The 21,386-nt window shown below is 46.5% G+C and overlaps 1 protein-coding gene across 1 annotated transcript; it reads right to left on the bottom strand.

Annotated features, from left to right (window-relative positions):
• Positions 1-14,098: 14,098 nt before the first annotated feature.
• Mycl (MYCL proto-oncogene, bHLH transcription factor) lies at positions 14,099-20,927 on the bottom strand. The gene is made up of 3 exons (XM_090335160.1): positions 20,847-20,927; positions 19,921-20,419; positions 14,099-16,869 (listed from the first exon to the last, which is right to left on the bottom strand). The coding sequence occupies exons 1-3, from the start codon at positions 20,925-20,927 to the stop codon at positions 16,271-16,273; spliced, it is 1,179 nt and encodes a 392-aa protein (XP_090191286.1). The 3' UTR covers positions 14,099-16,270.
• Between the last annotated feature and the right edge of the window lie 459 nt (positions 20,928-21,386).

Here is a 21,386-nt window from a genome sequence, read left to right as displayed (position 1 = left end):
GGGGGGGTCATGGGGCTTGACCTCTGGCCTGGGCACTGTTCCTGAACTCTTCAGCTCAAGGTTACCGCCCTACTCTTGTGCTATAGCTCCATTTCCTATTTTCTAGTGATTAATTGGAGATAAGAGTCTCAGAGATTTGGGCTTTGTATTGCCTGGGCTAGCTTGGAACCACGATCCTCAGATCTCAGCCTCCTGAGTAGCTAGGATTACAGGCGTGAGCTACCTCACCCAGCTGAGATCAGTTTTAGATAGCTAGCCTCTTTCTTCCAATGCTTGTAATTTATTTTTTTTAATTTTTTATTGTAATTAATAAAAGGGTTACATGATATTTGCCAGATAAAAGGTGCATTAATTCACATACATTGATACCCTTTCACATGTCTTGGTACCCATTACCCTCGCCCCCACCTCCATAATGCTTGTAATTTAACATGTATTTATTTATTTATTTATTTATTTATTATTTTTGCCAGTCCTAGGGCTTGGACTCAGGCCCTGGGCACTGTCCTTGGCTTTCTCAAGGCCAGTATTTTAGGGCCGGGAGTTTAGCCTAGTGGTAGAGTGCTTGTCTAGCATGCACGAGAACCCAAGTTCGATTCCTCAGTACCACATACATAGAAAAAAGCCAGAAATGGTTCTGTGGCTCAAGTGGTAGAGTGCTAGCTAGCATTGACAAAACTCAAGGTTAAAACACTGGGTTTGAACACTAGGCTGAGAATGTGACTTAATGGTAGAATGCTTGCCTAGCATACATGAGGCCCTGGTTCAATTTCTTGTTACGACATAAACAAAAAAAAAATAAAGATAAACAAAAATCTTTTTAAAAGATAAACAATGGGTAATGGGTACCAAGACATGTGAAAGGGTATCAATGTATGTGAATTAATGTACCTTCTATCTGGCAAATATCATGTAACCCTTTTACTAATTACAAAAAAAAATAAAAAATATAAAATAATGCTTCATAAAAAAAAAGATAAACAATGGGCCAAGAATGTGGCCTACTGGTAGAGTGCTGCCTAGCATACATGAAGCCCTGGGTTCAACTTCTCAGTACCACATACACAGAAAAAGCCAGAAGCAGTACTGTGGCTCAAGTGGCAGAGTGCTAGCCTTGAGCAAAAGTGCTCAAGGACAATGTCCAGGCTCTGAATTTAAGTCACAGAACTGGCCAAAGGGGGGGAAAAGATAAACACTAACCTTTCTGTACAACCTAAGAGCCCTAGATGCTCATTCCTTATGTTAGCTATCCCAAAGTGGGGAGGAAACGTTTCCTGAGCAGGATAATCAGCCTGGTGTCCATATTTCATCCTTATGACTTCTATAATAAATTATTTGTCAACCAGTAGGCTTCAGAATTTTTGCCAAATTTTTGGCAAGATGGAAGATCAGAAACATCTATCATTTTCATTCTATTAAAAAAAATCTGCTTGGTGCAGGTAGCTCATGCCTCTAATCCTCACTTCTTAGGAGGCTGAGATCTGAGGATCTAGGTTCAAAGCCACCTGGACCAGGAAAGTCTATGAGATTTTGTGTGTGTGTGTGTGTGTGTGTGTGTGTGTGTGTGTGTGTGTGTGTGTGTGTGTGATGTGAACTCAGCCTGGGCACTGTCCCTGAGCTCTTTAGCTCAAGCTACCAACCTACCCTTGAGCCAAGCCCCACTTCCCAGTTTTACAGTGGCTAATTGGAGATAAGAGTTTCAGGTTCTGTTATGCCTGGGCTGGCTTTGAAGCTTGATCCTCAGATCTCAGCTTACTGAGTAGCTAGGATTACAGGCGTGAGCCACTGTGTCTGGCAAGTCTACCAGACTCTAATCTCCAATATGCCACTCAGAAAAAGCTATAAGTGGTGCTGTGGCTCAAGTGGTAGAGTGCTATTTTGAGCATTCAGAGGCTCAGGGATAGCACCCATGCCCAGAGCTCAAGTCCTAGGATCAGCAAAAAGAAAAAAAAAAAAGGAAAGGGAAGGAAGAAGGAAGGAAGGAAGGAAGGAAGGAAGGAAGGAAGGAAGGAAGGAAGGAAAGAAGGAAGGAAGGAAGGAAGGGAGAGAGTAAATTGTGAAGAAAGAAAACCAGGAAAAAGAAGGCAAAAACTACAAACAAATCAATCTAATTGATGAAAAGCAGTAAGGGTTCCAAGCTTGGCTCCCTGGAATGGTTTGGTAGAATGGCCTCATGTATGCTAGGCAAGCCTTCTTAACTTCACAAGGTAAAATAGTCTTGGTGACAGTGCCAATTCTAGTTGTGGGAGAAGCCCACACATCCCACGAGGCTTCATCCCAGTTTTAGGGTTTTGTAAGACAGGGATGGCAGGGCAGCCTTGGGGAGTAAAGGCAGCCTGTCACTCTCTTTACCTTACAGAGCAATGTCAGATGTCATCTTGAGACAGTGCCCATTGTTAGAGACTGAGTTATTCTGGGAGCCTGAAAACAAGGGATAACATGGTGAGAGGAGTTTCAGGACACTTTGCCACTGAAGTTGTGTGTGAGGAGAGAGAGAGAGACAAAGACAGACAGACAGACAGACAGGACAGAAACAGATGGAGAGACATGACCCCACAAAGTTGAAGCTGAGAAGAATTACAATGGCTGCTTAGACGCCAGCAGCAGCTATTTGAGACACCTGGCAGAGATGTGTGACTGAGGCTGGAACCTCCCTTGGGAGGCTCAGAGAAACATGTGTGGCAGCCACTGTGGTCCACCATGGCAAAGAGCAGCTGCAGCTTAAAATGCCTGGCAGAAGAACCCGTAGAGGCAGCTGGGACACCAAAGGCTTGGGCAAAAGGCTTATTGAGAGCTATGTCCTCCTCCCTGGCCAGAAATGACTCCTATCTTCTAAAGCCAGGGTGGCAAGAAAACATTTCAGACAGACATTTTCTAAGTACTCAATCTCCAAGGCCTGTCCCCTTCTTTCGTATATTCACTGCTGGGTGGGTCAGAGCCCCTCACCCATACCCTTTAAATCAGCTCACACCCAAAGCCTAATGCTCAGCAGAGAAGAGGATATGCACATATGCATGAAGAGGTATATTTTGTTTCATTTGGTTTGGCTGTTCTGAACAAATAAGCACACATATACACAAATGAGAAAAACAACAACAAAGAAAAACAAATGATATGTGGACAAATAAGAGTGGCTCACACATGTAATCGTAGCTACTCAGGAGACTGAGACCTGAGGATGGAGGTTCGAAGTCAGCCTGGCAACAAAGATCCTGAAACTCCTATCTCCAATTAATCTCTAGAGAAGGGGAAGTAGGGCTGTAGTTCTAGGGTTAGGGCCGTAGCCTTGAGCTGAAAAGCTTAGGGACAATGCCTAAGCCCAGGGGTAGGGCAGTAGCCCTGAGCTGAAGAGCTCAGGGACAGGACCCAGGCCCAGAGTTCAAGCCCCATCACACAGACACACACAGACACAGACACACACACACACACACACACACACACACACACAGATGTGTAGTGTTCTAACCCAGTGTTTTTGGTTTTGTTTTTGTTTTTTGTTTTTTGCCAGTCCTGGGATTGAGCTCAGGGCCTAAGCATTGTCCTTGGGCTTTCTCAAGGCTAAAGCTCTGTCACTTGAGCCACAGCGCCACTTCCGGCTTTTTCTGTGTATGTGGTACAGAGGAATCAAACATAGGGCATCTTGCATGCTAGGCAATCACTCTACCACTAGGCCATACTTCTAGCTTGATATGCTTCTAGAATCCTCTAGAATCCCCTCTTAAATGTGTGCATCTTTAGGACTATCTACTCTGAATGGTCTTTCTGAGGAAAGACTGATAGGTGAAAGGACAGGGAAATTGTATTATTTTCAATAAATATAAAAAAGAGGCAAGCCCTGGGTTCCATTCCTCAGTACCACATACACAGACAAAGCTGAAAATGGTGCTGTGGCTCAAGTAGTAGAGTGCTAGTCTACCAAATGCTAGAAAGCCAAGGACAGTGCCCAGGCTCTGAGTCCAAGCCCAAGGACTGGCAAAAATAATAAATAAATAAATGCTGAATTACAAGCAGATAAAAGATTAATATCCAGACTATACAAAGAACTGAAAAAATAAATGCTAACAGGACAAATAATCCAATTAATAAATGGACAAACTAATTTGAACAGATAGAAAAAGAAATACAAATGGCGTATAGATACATGAATATATCCTGCCATAGATAGATACAGAACATATCCTTATAGATATTGAACATATCCTGCCATAAATGGCTAACATCAAGAAAATAAGTAAGTCCAGTTCTGGTGGCTCATACCTATAAGCCTAGCCACCCAGGGGATTGGGGTCTGAAGATGACAGTATAAAGCTAATCTGGACATGGAAGACCCTGAGCCTCTTATCTCTAAGTAACCATCAAAAAGCTGGCAGTGAAGTTATAGTTCAAGTGGTAGACTGCTATTCTTGAGGAAAAAAAAAAAAGAATCTTGGGGCTGGGAGTTTGGCCTAGTGGTAGAGTGCTTGCCTTGCATGCATGAAGACCCGGGTTCGATTCCCCAGTACCACATACATAGACAAAAGCTGGAAGTGTTACTGAAGCTCAAGTGGTAGAGCTCTAGCCTTGAGAAAGTCCAAAGACAGTGCTCAGGCCCTGAGCTGAAGCCCAGGATTGGCAAAAAAAAAAAAAAAAAAGAATCTTAGCAACAGCAACCAGGCCCTGCGTTCAAGCCTCAGGACCTGTGAACACACACACACTCTGTCAAGGATTCAAGGGAAAAGGATCTCTCCTGCACTGTTGGTGGGAATGTAAACTATAGAAATCAGTATGAAGTTTCTTCAAAAAAAAAAACTAAAACGAAATGTACCCAGGACTCACCACTTGTGAATATATATCCAAAGGAGTCTAAATACACACGAAAGATACCTACATTGTAATATCCAAAGGAGTCTAGATACACACGAAAGATACCTACGTCGTACCCATGATCAGGTTTGTTCAAAATAGCCAAATGGTAGAATCATCTTAGATCACCAATAACGGACCAGCAAAAAAAAAAAAAAGTCGGGGAAAATGGAGAATGATAGAAGGGATGAGGTTGATGGGATACATTGTATTCACATGTGGAAATAATCACAATGAAATTGTCTTTGCATCTGGGGCGGTGGCTCACGCCTATAATCCTAGCTACTCAGGAGGCTGAGATCTGAGGATCAAGGTTTAAAGCCAGCCTGGGCACAAAAGGACCTGAGACTCTTATCTCCAAGTAACCTCTAGAAAACAGGAAGTGGGGTTTGGATCACAGGTAGGGCAGTAAGTAGCCTTGTCATGTACAGCTCAGGGACAACACCCAGGCCCAGGCATAGTGCGGTAGCCTTGGGCTGAAGAGCTCAGGGACAGCGCCCAGGCTGAGTTCAAGCTTCATGACCCACAAAAAAAAAAAAGAAAGAAAGAAAGAGAGAGAGAAAGAAAGGAAATTCCTTTGTACAACTAATACATGCTAATAAAAATAAATGAATGATTGAATAAAGAAATCTATCTCTAAGTAGATAATACAGTGATTTCTTTCTTCCTGTTGTAGAGGCCAGATGCCTCTCGTAATCAAGCCATCATTGGGCCATGACCCCTTTGTCCCTAGAACCCTCCCTTGTATGTTATTTCCCTTAGCTTTTTTTTCCTCAAGGCTGACACCCTACCACTTGTGAGCCATAGTTCCATTTCCAGCTTTTTTTTTTCTGGTTGACTAGAGATAAGCCTCTCCTGGACTTTACTAAGCATACTGGCTTTGAACCATGCCTTAACAAAAGCAGACCTTATATGGAGTTAGTTACAAGCTCAGGTACCAACAGAACTTTTCTAGCTAGGGAAGCTATACCTCAACCTTCCATATAGGGGAAATCTTAGAGGCTACTCAAAAGCAGGTGATTCAAGCCATGTAGGGAGGTAACCAAGGCAGAATCAGAGCATTCTCTATGCAAAGCTTTCCTAAGGCTATGACATCTGCATTTCTCTGAAGCAGAGTTCTCCTAGCTCACCTTGAGCTAGGCATCTGCTATGAAAGGCCTCTCTCAACTCTAGGTTTTTTAGCACTTGGTGTAGAACTCCTCTATTCAGTAAGAAGCACCAGGGTGGCTTTAAGAACTTACTTAGCCTCCTTACTTCATTCTGAGTACTTTTGCTCAAGGTTAGTGTTCTGCCACTTTGAATCACAGCCTAATTTCCAGTTTTTTGGATGATTAATTGGAGATAAGAGTTTCACAATGACTTTTCTGCAGTGGCTGGCTTTGAACTGTGATCCGCAGATCTCAGCCTCCTGAATAACTAGGATTACAGGTGTGAGTCACCTATGCCCAGTCAGAGACTTTCTTAATGACTTTACCAAAGTTCTAGTGCTCAGAGCTCTGAAGTTTTTTACCTTGCCTGAGATACATATTGTCTTATTCCATGATCATGTTTGCACACTCAAACTTCTAAAGAGAAGACCCATAGGTTAATTGCAAACATATTGCCCTTACTACCAGCAGACATTTTTCTAGGCAAGCACTCTACCATTAGGCCAAACTCCCAGTCCTTTGCAGCAGATATTTTTCTAATGTGCTCTTAAGACTAATGCTCTGCATCCACCATTCTGTTTGTTTGTTTTGTGCTGTTCCTGGGGCTTGAACTCTGGGCCTGGCTCTTTGAGCCACAGCTCCACTTCTGACCTTTTGATGGTTAATTGAAGATCAGAGACTAACAGACTTTCCTGCCTGGGCTGGCTTTAAACAATGACTCTCATATCTCAGCCTTGTGAGTATCTTAGGATTACAGATATGAGTCACTGGTACCTGGCTGCATCCACTCTTCTTGCCTGCCAGTTAAACAATACAAATTCCTGGCCCTGAGTTATTACTGGAGTCTTGGATGTGGGTAGACACTCTAAGGTTTGAATCACCGCTATTGAAAAAGGAGAGTAGTGGGCCGGGAATTTGGCCTAGTGGTTAAAGTGCTTGCCTAGCATGCACGAAGACCTGGGTTCGATTCCTCGGTACCACATATATAGAAAAAGCCGGAAGTGGTGCTGAGGCTCAAGTGGTAGAGTTCTAGCCTTGAGAAAGTCCAAGGACAGTGCTCAGGCCCTGAGCTCAAGCCCAGGACTGGCAAAAAAAAAAAAAAAAAGGAGAGTAGTGGTGGAGGGAGGGAAATGGGGACAAAAACATGAGAAGGGTATCAATGTGCAAGAAGTAATGCACCTAAGTAATGCCATCTTGACATCTTAATAAAGTTAATAGAAGATGGGGACTTTCTGAAAAATCTAGAGGTTATAGAGGACATTCTTTGGATTGCAAATATGTCATGAGTTGTTGAGCTTCAGGAAAGCTATGCTTCACCTAGATAACTGGGGTCCAAAGACCCCTGATTGTTTCCCTGGATAGTTGGTTTTGCCAATGAATAACACTTTTTCCCCCCAATCCTGGGCTTGGGCTCAGGGTAGGGCTCTACCACTTGAACCACAGCACCACTTCTGGCCTTTTTCTATGTATGTGGTACCTGGGTCTTTGTGCATGCTAGGCAAACACTCTACCACTAGGACAAACTCCCAGCCCAATGAATAACACTTTTATTAGGAATAAGTATCCCCATCTGGTCTGCTCTGTCTATGACACTTTTATTAAGGCTGTTAAGGCTTGGTCTCCACCCCAAGCATGTGGTTTTTGTTTTTGTTTTTGTTTTTTGTCTGTCAAAACTATATGCTAACTCTGTTCTAGGCTGCTGGTCTTTGAAACAGAAATCCACATGCAGTCACCTCTCATTTTGACCTCTCAAAATGTAGCCTTTCACCAAATTACACTATAACAAATTTTGCTTTAGAGTATTTAATGACTGAATGGTGTTAGTTGGCTCCATCTCAGTTTAAACATACAGTGCCTCCAAAGGATGATATTAAACTGATTTACATACAGGCTTTGCCCACCATGGGTCATGGATGCTGGGGTCCAGTCAGATGTTCAGGTCCTTGCTCCCTTTCTTCTCTGCCTGTCTTAGTCTCATCAAACTCTGAGATTCCTTCCCTAATAATTTATACCTCTTGTGGTACACTTCAAGTACCACTTCTAGAAAGACTATATATATATACACACACATACACACCAATTCCTTTTGTTCATCACCTTTCAACTATGACTCATCTGAATTGCGGGTCTGGCTTGTGAACATGGTTTAAATAATACTAATCACTTACTGAGCAGTTACTATTGCTTTCAACCCAATGAGGCAGGTTCATACCTACTTTATAGATGAGGAAATTGGAGTTGGGGAAGGTCAGTAACCAGCCCAGACTCACACAGCAGGGAAACTGCAGAGCTAAGATTTGGAACTTAGATTGATTAATTCAATGTGGGTTACCCCTTAACTGGACTGTTCCCCATAAGCTTAAATGCAGTAACATGTCAGGCTTAGATGTCTAACTCTGTTTTTGTTTGTTTGATTTTGTGAAAATACTTCAACTGCTCGACCACCAGCGTGTGGTATTTTTCTGGCGAACAGGATCACCTGTGTGTTGTGCTCTCCTTTAAAAGCTCAGCCCCACAGAAGGTTGGGGCTGTTCTCTACCAGCCCGAATGCGGAGAATAGCCACTGCACTGCTATTAAACTGACTCCTAGTTCTGTTCACTGGGTGTTGGTGATTTCATTGCTGGAGGGCTTGGGGACCCCAAAATGATTGGGATATTACATTAAAGGCAATCTAATACTTACGGAGACACCTACTGCCACTGAGCCTAATCCGTTAATAGGTTAATAACAAACCTGATTACAGATCTTAAGGACATGACTACATTTCCTTGCCAAGAGAATGGTAACAACACAGCCAATCCCTTTGGTGAGAGCAGTCCTAAAGAGACATTAAAAGCCGCCCCCCTGGATTGGAATGCGGCTTAGTGGTAGAGTGTTTGCCTAGCATTCATGAAGCCCTGGGCTTGATTCCTCAGTACTACTTACACAGAAAAAGCTGGAAGTGGTACAGTGGCTCAAGTAGTAGAGCTAGCGCTAGCCTTGAGCAAAAGAAGCTCAGAGACAGTGTGCAGGCCCCAAGTTCAAGCCCTGGGACTGGCAATTAAAAAAAAAAAAAAAAGCAGCCCACAGCTTTTTACAGTAGAAATGACACAGTTAGACATCTTCCCCGGCCCTCCATCACCAGTCACTCTGTTATTAATAATCTTCCAACTGGTTACCTTATCCTTAGACGGGGCCCTCTGCCACACACTGCTATCACCCTCCAGAGCAGGAAAGGTACCCTCAAGCTTGCCCCCACTTTTCCTCTTCTAAAAAGTGAATATTCTGGAGAAACTGATCTCAGGAGCGCTTTAAACACATCCAGCACATCTAAGAGAGTTGGACCTGTCTGTTCCCCCAAAATAACTATTCCTAGAGGCAGGAATTAAGTGTCTGTCTGCGCCTTACATCGTCTAATGGAGAGGATGACCTCTGTTTCCTTCTTCAACGCCGGCTTCCAGGCCATCCCTCGTTGTTCTCAGGCTGAGCTGGGCATGTAAATCCCTTAGGTGTACTATTCAGAGGCAAACCTAATTTGTAGAAATTGCTCTCTGAAATCCAGGAATAAACTCTTGGCTATTTTCAGACAAAGATAGAGGTAGGAGTCTAGAAATGAGCTGGGAAAGAAGCTTAAAATACTTCACATTCCAGAAACACCCTCCCTTCCCCCCAGGAGATGGCTTTATTCCCTCTCAGTTTCTTAGCAAAGTTGAGTCAAAGAAACTGCTGCTCTGAGCCCCACAGCTGGTACTAGCTGTGTGGGTTTAGACAAATGGCTTAACTATGTCTAAGCATCAGCATGTTGATCCATAAAATGGGGTTGTCCAGGTTATTGTAAGGACTAAGATATATAAAACAAACCCGTAGAGTTGGCTCCCAACAATAATCCTAACTATTCAGGGGGCTGAGATCTGAGGTTCACTGTTCCATGCCAGCCCAAGCAGGAAAGTGGGTGACATTCTCTCATCTCTAATTAACCAACAAAAAGCCAGAACTGAAACAGGAGAAGTGACTTGAGTGGTAGGGTACCAACCGTGAGCAGAAAAAGCAGAGCAGGAATGCTAGGCCCTGAGTTAAAGCCCCAGTACTAGCACAGGGAAAAAAAAAAAAAAAAAGAAGAAGAAGAGGGCCAGGAGTTTGGCCTAGTGGTTAAAGTGCTTGCCTAGCATCCATGAAGACCCGGGTTCGATTCCTTGGTACCACATATATAGAAAAGCCGGAAGTGGTGCTGAGGCTCAAGTGGTAGAGCTCTAGCCTTGAGAAAGTCCAAGGACAGTGCTCAGGCCCTGAGCTCAAGCCCAGGACTGGCAAAAAAAAAAAAAAAAGAAGAAGAAGAAGAAGAAAAAGTTATGTAAAACTGTTAGTGCCCTATCATTTTATTGAATGCCCTTGAATTTTTTTCAAAGTCTAGTAAAGAGAGATAGTCCTATAAATCAGTCTCAACAAATGGTCTCCAAACAAGAATGAATTTCAGCAATAGAGTACAAAAAGTCTAAATGGAGCTATGGGTAGATCATTGAAGAAAAACAAACAAACAAATAACAACTCAGGGACAGCACCCAGACTTTGAGTTCAAGCCCTATTGCTAGCACTAAAAGGAAAAAAAGTGTCCTAACCTGCTTAATCAAACCCAAGTGGAAAGAGACTGAACTAGAAATCTTAATTTTGCAAATATCAAATCTCGAGATATTGCTCACTTAACCAAGCTGTGGCTTAGGATCACAAAAGGACAGAAGGATTACCTTACAGAAGTTAAGAACTGATTGCAGAGTAAGGTGGCTCACGCCTGTAACCCTAGCTACTCAGGAGGCTGAGATCTGAGGATCGAGGTTCAAAGTCATCCCTGGCATTAAAGAACATGAAACTCTTATCTCCAATTAACCACTAGAAAATGAGAAGTGGGGCTGAGACTCAAGGGGTAGGGCAGTAACCTTGAGCTGAAGAACTCAGGGACAGCACCCAGGCCCACAGTGCAAGTTCCATGACGACCCCCCCTCCCCCGTCCCCGCCAAAAAAAAAAATAAGTAAAGAATCGAGTAGTTTTGTGTTTTGTTTTTCTTTTGTGCCAGGTCTGGGGCTTGAACTCAGAGACTGGGTGCTGCCCCCGAGCATTTTTGCTCAGGGCTAGTGCTCTACTACTTGAACAACAGCTCCACTTCTGGCTTTTTTCTTTTTTATTCCTCAGGACCAGAACTTAAATTTGGTGCCTGATGTCTTTGTTCAAAGGGTGGCACTCTACTCTCAGAGCCAAGCCTCCAACCCCTTACCTGTGTGGCTATGTCTCATGTGCCTATAATCTCAGCTACTTAGAAGGCTGATGTCTGGAGGATGGAGTTTAAAGCCAGGCCAGGCTGAAAAGTCCATGAAATCTTAGCTCCAGTTAACCAGCAAAAAGCCTGGCAGGAGGTGTGTCTCAAGCTCAAACCCAGAGTTCAAACCCCTATACAGACTACAACAAAAAGGGTATCAAAGCCAGGTGCCAGTGGCTCACACCTGTAATCTTACTCAGGAAGCTGAGATCTGAAGATCACAGTTCAAAGCCAACCTGGGCACAAAAAGTCCATGAGACTCTTATCTCCAATGAACGGCCAGAAAACCAAAAGTGGTGCTGTGGCTCAAGGGGCAGAATGCTAGCCTTGAGCTGAAGAGCTCAAGGACAACACCCAGGCCCAGAGTTCAAGCCCCACAACTGCCAAAAAAAAAAGGAGTATCAAGTACAGCTGGATGTAGCTCAAAGTGGTCAAGTACTAGCCACAAAATATCTCAGGGGCAGTGCCCAGGCCCTGAGTTCAAACCCTACAACCAACAAAAAAAATTTAAAAGGCAGAGTAACTTCTTGACCTACTTAAGGCCCATGGGTTCAGATAATCTATACCAACCTAGGTCCTTCCTATAAAGCCAACATTAGTAGAAGGGAAACAGCCTTCTTTCACCATGATGCTCATGACCTTTCCGAACAGCATTTTCTTTTCAGTCCCAGGCGGGGCCCCTTTAGAGCAAGCCCAGTAGTACATAAATGGTGCCCCGAGGTTGAGTGGCATGGAACATTTGCTCCATTCAATCTCAGTAAGTGGCAGACTATTGGCCCTAAAAGAGACAGCTAAAGTGATGTAATTCCATGTTTACTTCCTCCTCCTCTACCCTGCTGTTCAAGCAAACTGACCTGGTTCTAGAGTTAAGTGAGGCTGGTTTAAATCCCAACTCACTCATTAGCTGGGTAAATCTGGTAGTTTTGTTTACTTGTAAAACCCCAGTTTCCTCATCCGTAGCCCCGACATGTGACTGATGAAGCATAATATGAAATATAGTTACATGAGGAAGTTCGTAGCAAATTCTCCCATCTTTATTTATTTTCATTTTTTTTTTTTTGCCAGTCCTGAGGCTTAAACTTAGGGCCTGGGTACTATCCCTGAGCTTCTTTGCTCAAGATTGGCATTCTACCATTTGGGCCATAGCTTTTCCTGTTTATGTGGTACTGAGGAATCGAACTCAGGGGTTTCAAGTATGCTAGACAAGCACTCTCCCACTAAGCCACATTCCCATCCCATTTTTATTCTTTTGTGCCAGTACCAGTGTTCTACCATTTGAGTCAGCTTCATTTCTAGTTTGTTTGGGGTTTTTTGGTGGATAATTGGAGATAAGAGCTATGCAGACTTGTTTTTTCTTTTTGGTCAGTCAGGGCGCTTGAACCGAGGACCTGGGTATAGCTTCTGAGCTCTTTTGTTCAAGGCTAGCACTCTACCACATTTTTTTTTTTGGCCACAAAACTACCTCCAGTTTTATTATAGCTAATTGGAGACAGCCCAGGCTGTCCATGATCCTCAGATTTCAGCCTCCTAAGTAGCTAGCATTACAAGCAAGAGCCACCAGTGCCAGGCTTAACAGCCCCCTCCTCCTTTGTCTTCTTCACTGGTCCTGGGGCTTGAACTCAGGGCCTAGGCTCTGCCCCTGAGCCTCTGTGCTCAAGGCTAGGGCTCTACCACTTGAGCTGCAGCACCACTTCTGGCCTTTTCTGTTTATGTAATATTGAGGAATCAAACTCAGGGCTTCATGCTTGCTAGGCAAGCACTTTATCACTAAGCCACACTCCCAGCCCTTTTTTTTCCTTTTTGCCTAGGCTGTCTTTTAACTGTGATCCTCGGATTTCAGAGTAGCTAGGACCTGAGCACCAAGTAGCTGGGATTACAGATGTGAACCACTGGTACCTGGCTTCTCCCATCTTTCATTTGCAACAAGTTTATAGAAACAATATGGGCAGCAGGGAGAACCTTAGTTTTCCTTTCATTAATTGAAGGAGAAAGGAAAGTCACACCTTACATAAAAAAAATTCTGAACGAACTTAAAAAAATCTTGCAAAAGGTCATCATAGCACTAAAATAAGAAAAGCCTTATCCTAAAAAATATACAACTTGCTGGGCACTGGTAGTATATGCCAGAAATCCTAGGTATGTAAAAGTTTGAGATCTGAGCATCACAGTTCAAAGGCTACCTAGGTAGACAAATCTGAGACTCTTACTTTTAATTCAGCAGCAAAAGCCAGAAATTAAGGCGTGACTTAAGTGGTAAAGTACCTGCCTTGAGCAAAATAGCTAAGCGAACCTGGATGCCAGTGGCTCATGCCTTAATTCTAGCTACTCAGGAGGCCGAGATATGAGGCTCATAGAGCAAAGCCATCTGGGGCGTGAAATCTGTAAGATTCTTGTCTCCAATTTAACACCAAAAAGCCAGAAATGGAACTATGGCTCAGGTAATAGAGTGCTAGCCTTGAGCACAAAAGGTCAGGGACAGCATCCAGTCCAGAGTGCAGGCCCTAGGACTGGCACCCCCACACACACAAAAAAACAAAAACAACTTCACAATTTAAAAAGAAGTCCAAATTCTACTACTTCATTGATCATGAGCAAAACCCTGGGAAATAACATTTATCCCCATCTCATAGGAGGTAAGGAAACTAAGACTTCAGAAGGCATGATGAAAAGGCACAGAAGTGGTTAAGAGCTGGGACTTTTGAGCCTTCTGAAGCACAAATTCAGCACTCTGCAATTCACTAGAGAATTCATTTTCATGGAGTACTGAGCCGACATTGTTTAGGCATGTCTGAAATGGCATTTCAGGAACCCAGAGTGGAATGAGCAGGTTAATAGCATGGTTAGAGAAATGTAGCCGTCTGGGTCACTTGTGACTGCCCTGAAATAGTTTTCCTTGGATCCAGAAGACTCATATGGTATAAGCTACCCCCACAGTGACATATTTGAGAAATCTTTTATTAGAAGATGTCCCAGAAGGCAACAGTTTAAAATCAGGCAATCAGAAATCACAACTAAATACAAAATTTCAGGTAAACTTGCCTTTCAAAATAAATCAGACCCTTGCAACAAGGGACTTGCCCAAAAGGTTTCTTTTTTCCTTGTACAAAAACAGTTAACACCACTTTGCAAAAGGTATACAAAAATACAGTATAAAACAAAACAAAACAACTCCCTCAGCAATATACCCAGCAGCAGCTTATAAAACAGAAACTACTCAGGTGAGACCTCGGTAACCTGTTCCACTCCTACATTTCCAAGATAGTTCTCAAGTCAGGTGGCTCCTGAAAATCCTGCTTCCGTAGTTACAGAGGCTATTTCTGACATTTCCACCGAAGTTCTCTGAGGCCAGGAGGCAATCCAGAAACAGATTACCACACACAGTAGGTTAGGAGGGAGCAGCAAATCGTTCTGACCACCCCTCCTGTACCCCCGCTTCCCAGCCCAGAGCCATCAGGATCCTGCTGGCTGGGCTGACCCTGCTGCTCTGGAAGGGCTGCTTCTTCTTCCAGGCCAGGCTGAGGAGTTCCTGAGGTTGACCACACAGCACCTGCTAGGTTGGGTGGGTCCCCAGATTAGAGGGCACATGTGGGTACCTCTCAGAGCTGCAAGTCCAGCTGGGGCAATTTATAAGGGTAGGTTAAGCAGAGTTCCTAGAGATGCTTTTACAACCACCAGGAAGCAAGTCCACCTTCTGAACCAGTGGGTGAGTTCCAGCAGCTCGTCCCAGCACCTCAGGAAGGCCCAGGTTCTGGGGAGGGGAATCTGACTCCTATCACCCTGGTAGAGAACCAGGCTGGTGGCTTACAGAGCCAGCAAGCTTTTTGGAGTTGCATGATGAGGACAAGTTTTGCATGGTTCTGGTAGAACTTCAATACAGTCAAGGACGGAGACAAGAGGCAGGTAAAAAAGAGGAAATGGTACAGAGCTTCCTTCTGAGGTGCTTATACCACCCTGCCTGGAGAAGATTCCAAGACTGGCCTTAAAAGATCCTAGGAAAATAACCGGGCAGGGAACAAGTTCAAGCACCTAGACTCCAAACCTTCCTCAGGCCCCGGGCTAGGATCCACTTCCCTGTGTTTTAGAGAAACATGTCTGACCTATGGAAAAGGATGCTGTACAGCCTATTGCATAACAAAGGCAGAATGAAACAAACAACAACAACAAAAGTCCCTTGTGGGGATGGAAAGGTCCCTCTCTCAGAGGAAAGGGCCCTAAGAGCTCTGACTTGAAGAACTCAGAGGCCAAGCTCTTTAAATGTTCTCAAGGTGGCAGCATTGAGGGAGAATGGGAGAGAGTGTTGGGCCTAAACATCATTTATATACATATATATGTATATGTGTATGCATATGTATATAATACATATATACATGTGTGTATATATATACATACACATATACATATATGCATATTAAAGTTTTCCACTCCTCATCTACTGTAAAGTGTCTGACAGTGAGGTAATGGTCCATTGTTGATCAAGTCTGTGAGCTAGTCTTCACTTAGGACAGCTCGTGTGTCTCTTGGAAAAAGGAGCCTCAGAGAGCGTCCAGGCCCAGCTGTCCTTGCATCACCCCCAGAGACAGCAGAGGGAGCATCCTTTCCTAGCCCAAAGAGCCTGCCGAGTGTGAGATTTCATGCAGGCTGGAGCCCCTGACAACGTCCACCACCTGTTGCATAGCATCTGTCAGCCTTTTCTTCAGAGCTAGTGAGCTAGGCAGACCTCAAGACTCCTCAGTCAGCTGCCTGCTGAGAAAGCCAGAGGCGCCAGGGAGGACACTGCACTCCCCATGAGTGAGGGAGGAGGGAGAGCTCGGTTTCAAGGTTACCAAGAATGCAAGCCCTTATTGTGTGTGCACCGGCTGCAATGCATTCTGGGACCTACTGTTCAGACCATTGAGCCTGGAACCAAAATGTGCAAATTACTAGAGGGGAAAGGGAGGTTAAAATATAAACCTGTGTCTTTGTAAGATAAAAGAGACAGGCTTTTTGGTCAGTTAGTAGCCACTGAGGTATGCGATTCTTTTCTGCAGTTGCTGCTGCCGGCACCGGAGCTGCCTTTTCTCCGTAGCCATCCTCTTCTCAGCTCCAACCAGGGCTTGTAAGTATTCCAAGGCCTTGCTTAAGATCACTACTTTGGGGGCCTTAGAGCAGCTGGCCAGGGTGGGTACCTGGTCCCTTAGTGCCAAGAACCTTGAGCGAAGGTCATTCCGCCTTTTGCGCTCCAAGAAGTTATGGTTCTTCCTCTTGGTCACATCCTCAGTGTCAGAGCTGACAGGCTTGGGATGGCAGGACTGAGGAGTCTCGCCTTCTAGAGGTTCAGGGCTCACGATCTCTTCATCTTCTTCATCCTCCTTTTCCTCGGTGGCATCTTTTTCCAAAGTCTCTTCCTGGGGCTCTCTCTCTGGAGCCTCTTCTTGGGAGCAGTTTTCTGGGGGGAAACGGGCCGCGTAGTTGTGCTGCTGCTGATGGATGGAGATATGGAAACGTTTCATGCAGGGGTCCAGAGGGTCTGCTCGCACAGTGATGGTGACTGGCTTCCGTAGACTCAGAGACTGTCTCTTCTCCACTGTCACGACATCGATTTCTTCACCCTCTGTCCAAGAAGAGAGATGAAATGCATCCATTAGAAATGCATCCTTAGCGCTCTATGTAGGGACTTGGGACGATAGGTGACATTTTTCTCAATGTCGATTATCAACCAACTGAAGTGAGGAGAAAGGTAGTTGATTCATTTGTATTTGGGGTAAGGGCAGAGGGAAGGGAAAATAAACAAGAAGGAAAATATTCTCCAATTTCCTTTTGCACAGCAAGGCTTAGAAAAGAACAAAAGGCAGACCCAAGCCAACAGCCCCCAGTCTGCACAGGCTCTCCCCTCCCCCACTCAGGGGATGGAGAGAAAGAGCTACCGGCCTGGGACAAAGTTTAGCTATAAAGATCTTCCCCAGTCGGGCTCTTTCATGCCCCATCAGAATTGTAAATGAGGGGTCTGTGGGCAGAGCTGCCCTTTGTTCCTGCCCAGCACAGCCTGCACTTGGGAATTGTTACTTTTCACAAGTTATAAATCCTATTATTCTCCCACCTCTCTATTCTGCCATCCTTTCAGAGGAATAGGCACAGAAGGGAGGGTCACAAGCAGCCCTTCTCACCCACAGAGGGGTGAGGAAAGGTTTCCCTTAGGAGCATTTTGCTCCTGGGTTCAATGGGTTCCTAAAGTCATCCATCATTGATAGGTCGTCTGCCCCACCCCCTTCTTGGGACCAGAAGAGGGTTAGATTTGGAATCACAGGTCACTAATTGCTGCAGAAACTTTACAAAGGTACAAGTGACCTTTTCTAAGTGAGCTGCAGTAGAGGTAGCGAATGAAGGAGGAGCAGGAGAATAACCCTGACACATGAGAATAACTGATACAAACCCCCAGGACCTGGAGACATTTGGCCATTTCCCTACCATCCCCTGGCTCGGCTGTCTATTAGATTAACCCAACCAGGGAAGAGACAATTAGAGGAAAAGCCCTTCGCTTGCCCACATTTTGTAGCCCCCACACAGAAGGCCACTTTAATGCATTCTGGCCCCAGAGAGAAGAGCTTGGTTCTCAGCCTCTTTTGCATATCAGGAAGCTTGAGCCCCTTTGTCAGGAAGGCTTCCATTGTGTGGACAATCACATTATTTCTCCATTAATAAAACCTGACCATTCAGCCTTCTTGGCCCCAAAGCCTGTGATTGGCTGGCTAAGCTGTGTTTGGAATGTTGTTTTACCCAGCCCCTAGCTGCTATTGGTTGATCTCTGCAGTCAGTCACACTCCCCACCCCCCCTCATTGTTTGCAATCTGTTGCATTTTGTTCTAAGCCATGTGGCCAGAGAGTGAACCTGAAGCCCACAAACAGGTTCAGGTTAAAGAGCAGGTCAGAAAATGATTCAGAAGGCTTTCCTCTAGCACAAACTCTTAACTCTCAGTGTTAAACCCCAGGGCTGATAAAGATCCATGTAAGGAAGAAATCATTTAAGGCCTGTTTCACTTTTCAGAGAGTAGTTGTCTGCCTCTAACCAGATAAGGAATCATCCTCAGAGAGACAATTGCATTGCAAAGGGAGAAACTGAGAGACCTAGATCAACCACTTATCACTTCTGTGACGTTCTGGATCTCAGACTTCCAAACTTCTGAAACAATACTTTCTATTCTATCCGTCTACCACCAGCCCTTGAACAGATACAAGACTCCTATTCCAGCCTTAAACAAACACAGGCTCTTGATGTAGAGAGAAAACCGGCTAAGAAGACTAACACATTGTGTGTGTGTGGGGGGGGGAATCTTTTAGTTTTTCTTATTCTACTCTTTCCCTTTAGTACATACAACTTCCACATCCCATATCCAAGTTCCCTCTTAAAACACTTTTGTTATTCTTTAAAGCTAGATTTTTTTTTCTGTCTTGATTATGTGCCAATAGCTTTAATCTGCACCGTACAAGATCACCCTCTCCAATATTTCTCATGGGTAGAGAGGACTAAAAGATTGAACATAGTCTGGTGAAGAATACACTAGTCTGTCCTCAGTGGTTTGCATTTGTGTCAAGGATTGGGGAGGGGGTCTGGAATTCCATGGCTATGACCCCAGTACCTCACCCAACAATGGCACAGAAAAGGGGCTAAGTGAACTTTTATTAAAAGCAGGAGAGCAGCTGAAGCCCACAGATGTATTAGAAGGAAGCTAAGACATCATTATACCTTATGCCAAAGCAGCAGGTAAGGGATAACCTTCCTCAGACAAACTAAACATCGAGGAAGAAGTGCCTGGTTAGGATGGAGGGTTGGAAAAAGAAGTTGGCTAGATGATGGAAAGCTAGGCTCACTTTTAATGATTTCCTATCTCTAAAGCCTCAGTTTTGTTATCTGTTAAAGCGAAATATTTATTCCTCTTTTATCTGTTTCACAAATGATGTACAAGGAGTGAAGGAATGTACAATAGTTTCCTCCTGCAAGAGGAAATAGTTTCCTCCTTTCCTCTTACAGGAGAACACGATTGGCCCTTTAAAGTAAAGCAGACAGAAGATGGAGTGTTTTTGTTTTCGATGTTGCTTTTAAAGAATGGAGGTTTGGGCTTTGCAAAAAGGCTCCTCAGCTTTTTCTGTCCCTAAAGGAGTGTGCGTTTCCAGAGAGAGAGGGAGAGAGAGGGAGAGGGAGGGAGGGAGGGAGAGAGAGAGAGAGAGAGAGAGAGAGAGAGAGAGAGAGAGAGAGAGAGAGAGAGAGAGAGAGAGAGAGAGAGAGAGAGAGAGAGAGGTCAGCTTCAAGCTTGGAGTGATTCCTAAGAGACTTCTTCCAACCTCCTAAGGACAGAAATCCCCTACAGTCCAGCTGGAGTCTTATTCTTTCTAAGCACCAGCCCTCACCGAGTCTCCCTTGTCCGCAGGGGCTCCAATCACCGTGAGAGGGACGCGGGCTCCCTCCTCACTTCTCCAAACTGTTTACCAACACACCCACGTGCCAGACAGACACTGCTAGGGGCTACCCCGACAGCTTCAGCTAGCAAAAAAAAAGGGGGGGGGTGATGGAAGAGCTTGAGAAGATCCAGTGTCCAGACTGCCGGCGTTAAAGCTGTGGCCACCCATGGGGGTGCCCCCTTTTTAGATGGCCCGGGGCGGTCCTTACCCGAATCGCTGGGGCTCTCAGACCCCGAGCAGGCCTGGGGTTTGGGCTCGCTCAGTTGACAGGGGGTGGCAGGCGCTGGGGTGCCGGCTTCTAGGCTGGGAGCGCAGTCCGGAGTGGCGGGTGCCTTGGGCGGGTTCCCCCGCGGCACGCCAGGGGTGAGCCGGTCGCTCACCACTCTCTCCAGCCGTTCCCGGGCGGAGAAGCCGCTCCACATGCAGTCACGGCGGATGATGGACGCGTAGTTCCTGCCCCATGCTTTCGAGTGACCCCGACATTCCGTTTCGTCCCCTCCAGGCCACGGCTCCGGGGGACCAGCCCCGGAGATTGGGTCCCCGGCGGCGCCGGGATCGGAGCCCCAAGGCGGCGACGTGGGGGGCGACGGCACCAGCTCGAATTTCTTCCAGATGTCCTCGCTGGGCGCCGTGGAGCGGTAGAAATCCTCCCCGCAGTCATAGTCGTAGAAATAGTGCTGGTAGGAGTCGAAGTCCATGTCCGCTCCCTGCGGGAGGGAAGCGGGACGTGCAGACTGGGGTGCCCACCCCAAGGAGGAGGCCACCCCCCCAGGCTCCCCGGCACCGCCGGCGGGCCGGGCTCGGGTCCCTCCCCAACCCCACCGCCGGGCTTGCGGTCGGCTCGCTCCCCGCCCTGCGGCCCCAGAGCGCCCGGCCCCGGGTCACAGCGCCCCGGGAAGCGGCTCCCGGAGCGCGGAGCAGGCAGCGGGGAGCGAGTTCAAAGCAAACTTTGCCAGCACCGCCTGGAGCGGAGCGCGGCTCCCAGGGCCCCTCTGGGCCGGGCCGAGCGGGGGCGCGCTGTGTTCACTGGGCAGCCGGCAGACAGCCCGCGTCCCCTTCCTCCTTTCCCCGCCCCCTCGGCCCCAGACCGTCCCTGGGACCCGCGCCTATGCCCTGGGCCACCCGCAAGCTCACCTCGCTCCAGCCGCCCGCCACCTGGAGCGGACTGGCTCCCCGCCGGCTCGGGGCAGCCTGGAAGCCTGCACACACACACATGCGCGCCGCCGAGCGCGCGCCCCGCACTCACGAGCGCGCCCCTCCCTGTGCGCGCGCCCGCCCGGCCCCAGCCACGCTCGAGCACTGCGAGCACTGCAGCCGGCGCGGGAGCGCGAGCTGCAGGCGCATTGTTTCCCGGCTGCCTTATATCTCGTCGCGCGCCCGGGGCTAAGGGACCGTGGGGAGGGGGGGGGGGCCCTGAGGGGCAAGCCCCGCCCCCTGACCCGCCCCTCTCCCCCGCAGTCGACAGGTGGGGCCGGCCCCACCCCCTGGCTGCGCGGGTCAGCTCCATTCTACCGCCTGGTAGCCCTCCGCTAAATCAACGGCACGCTGGGGAGCGCGGAGCTCCTGCAGCCCCTGGGTCGCCCGGTGGAGGCAGTACTCCAGAGAGGCGCCCGGGGTCCCCGCCCGCCGACCTAAAGCCCGGTCCGGTCCACTCTGGGTCAGAGAAGGAGACTA

This window comes from Megascapheus bottae, chromosome 6, assembly GCF_031878675.1.
Source record: "Megascapheus bottae isolate mThoBot1 chromosome 6, mThoBot2.hap1, whole genome shotgun sequence".
In the NCBI taxonomy this organism is placed as follows: domain Eukaryota; kingdom Metazoa; phylum Chordata; class Mammalia; order Rodentia; family Geomyidae; genus Megascapheus; species Megascapheus bottae.
The sequence above is the reverse complement of the archived record's forward strand: the minus strand, read 5'-3'. Positions and strand labels throughout refer to the sequence as shown.

Bases quoted from the DNA above. Each gene is read 5' to 3' on its own strand.
- Mycl (XM_090335160.1), bottom strand. From the start codon at position 20,927: ATGTGTGTGTGTGCAGGCTTCCAGGCTGCCCCGAGCCGGCGGGGAGCC. The intron at 20,420-20,846 runs GTGAGCTTGCGG...TCCCTCCCGCAG, and splicing joins TGGCGGGCGGCTGGAGCGAG to GGAGCGGACATGGACTTCGA. The intron at 16,870-19,920 runs GTAAGGACCGCC...CTTCTTGGACAG, and splicing joins TGAGAGCCCCAGCGATTCGG to AGGGTGAAGAAATCGATGTC.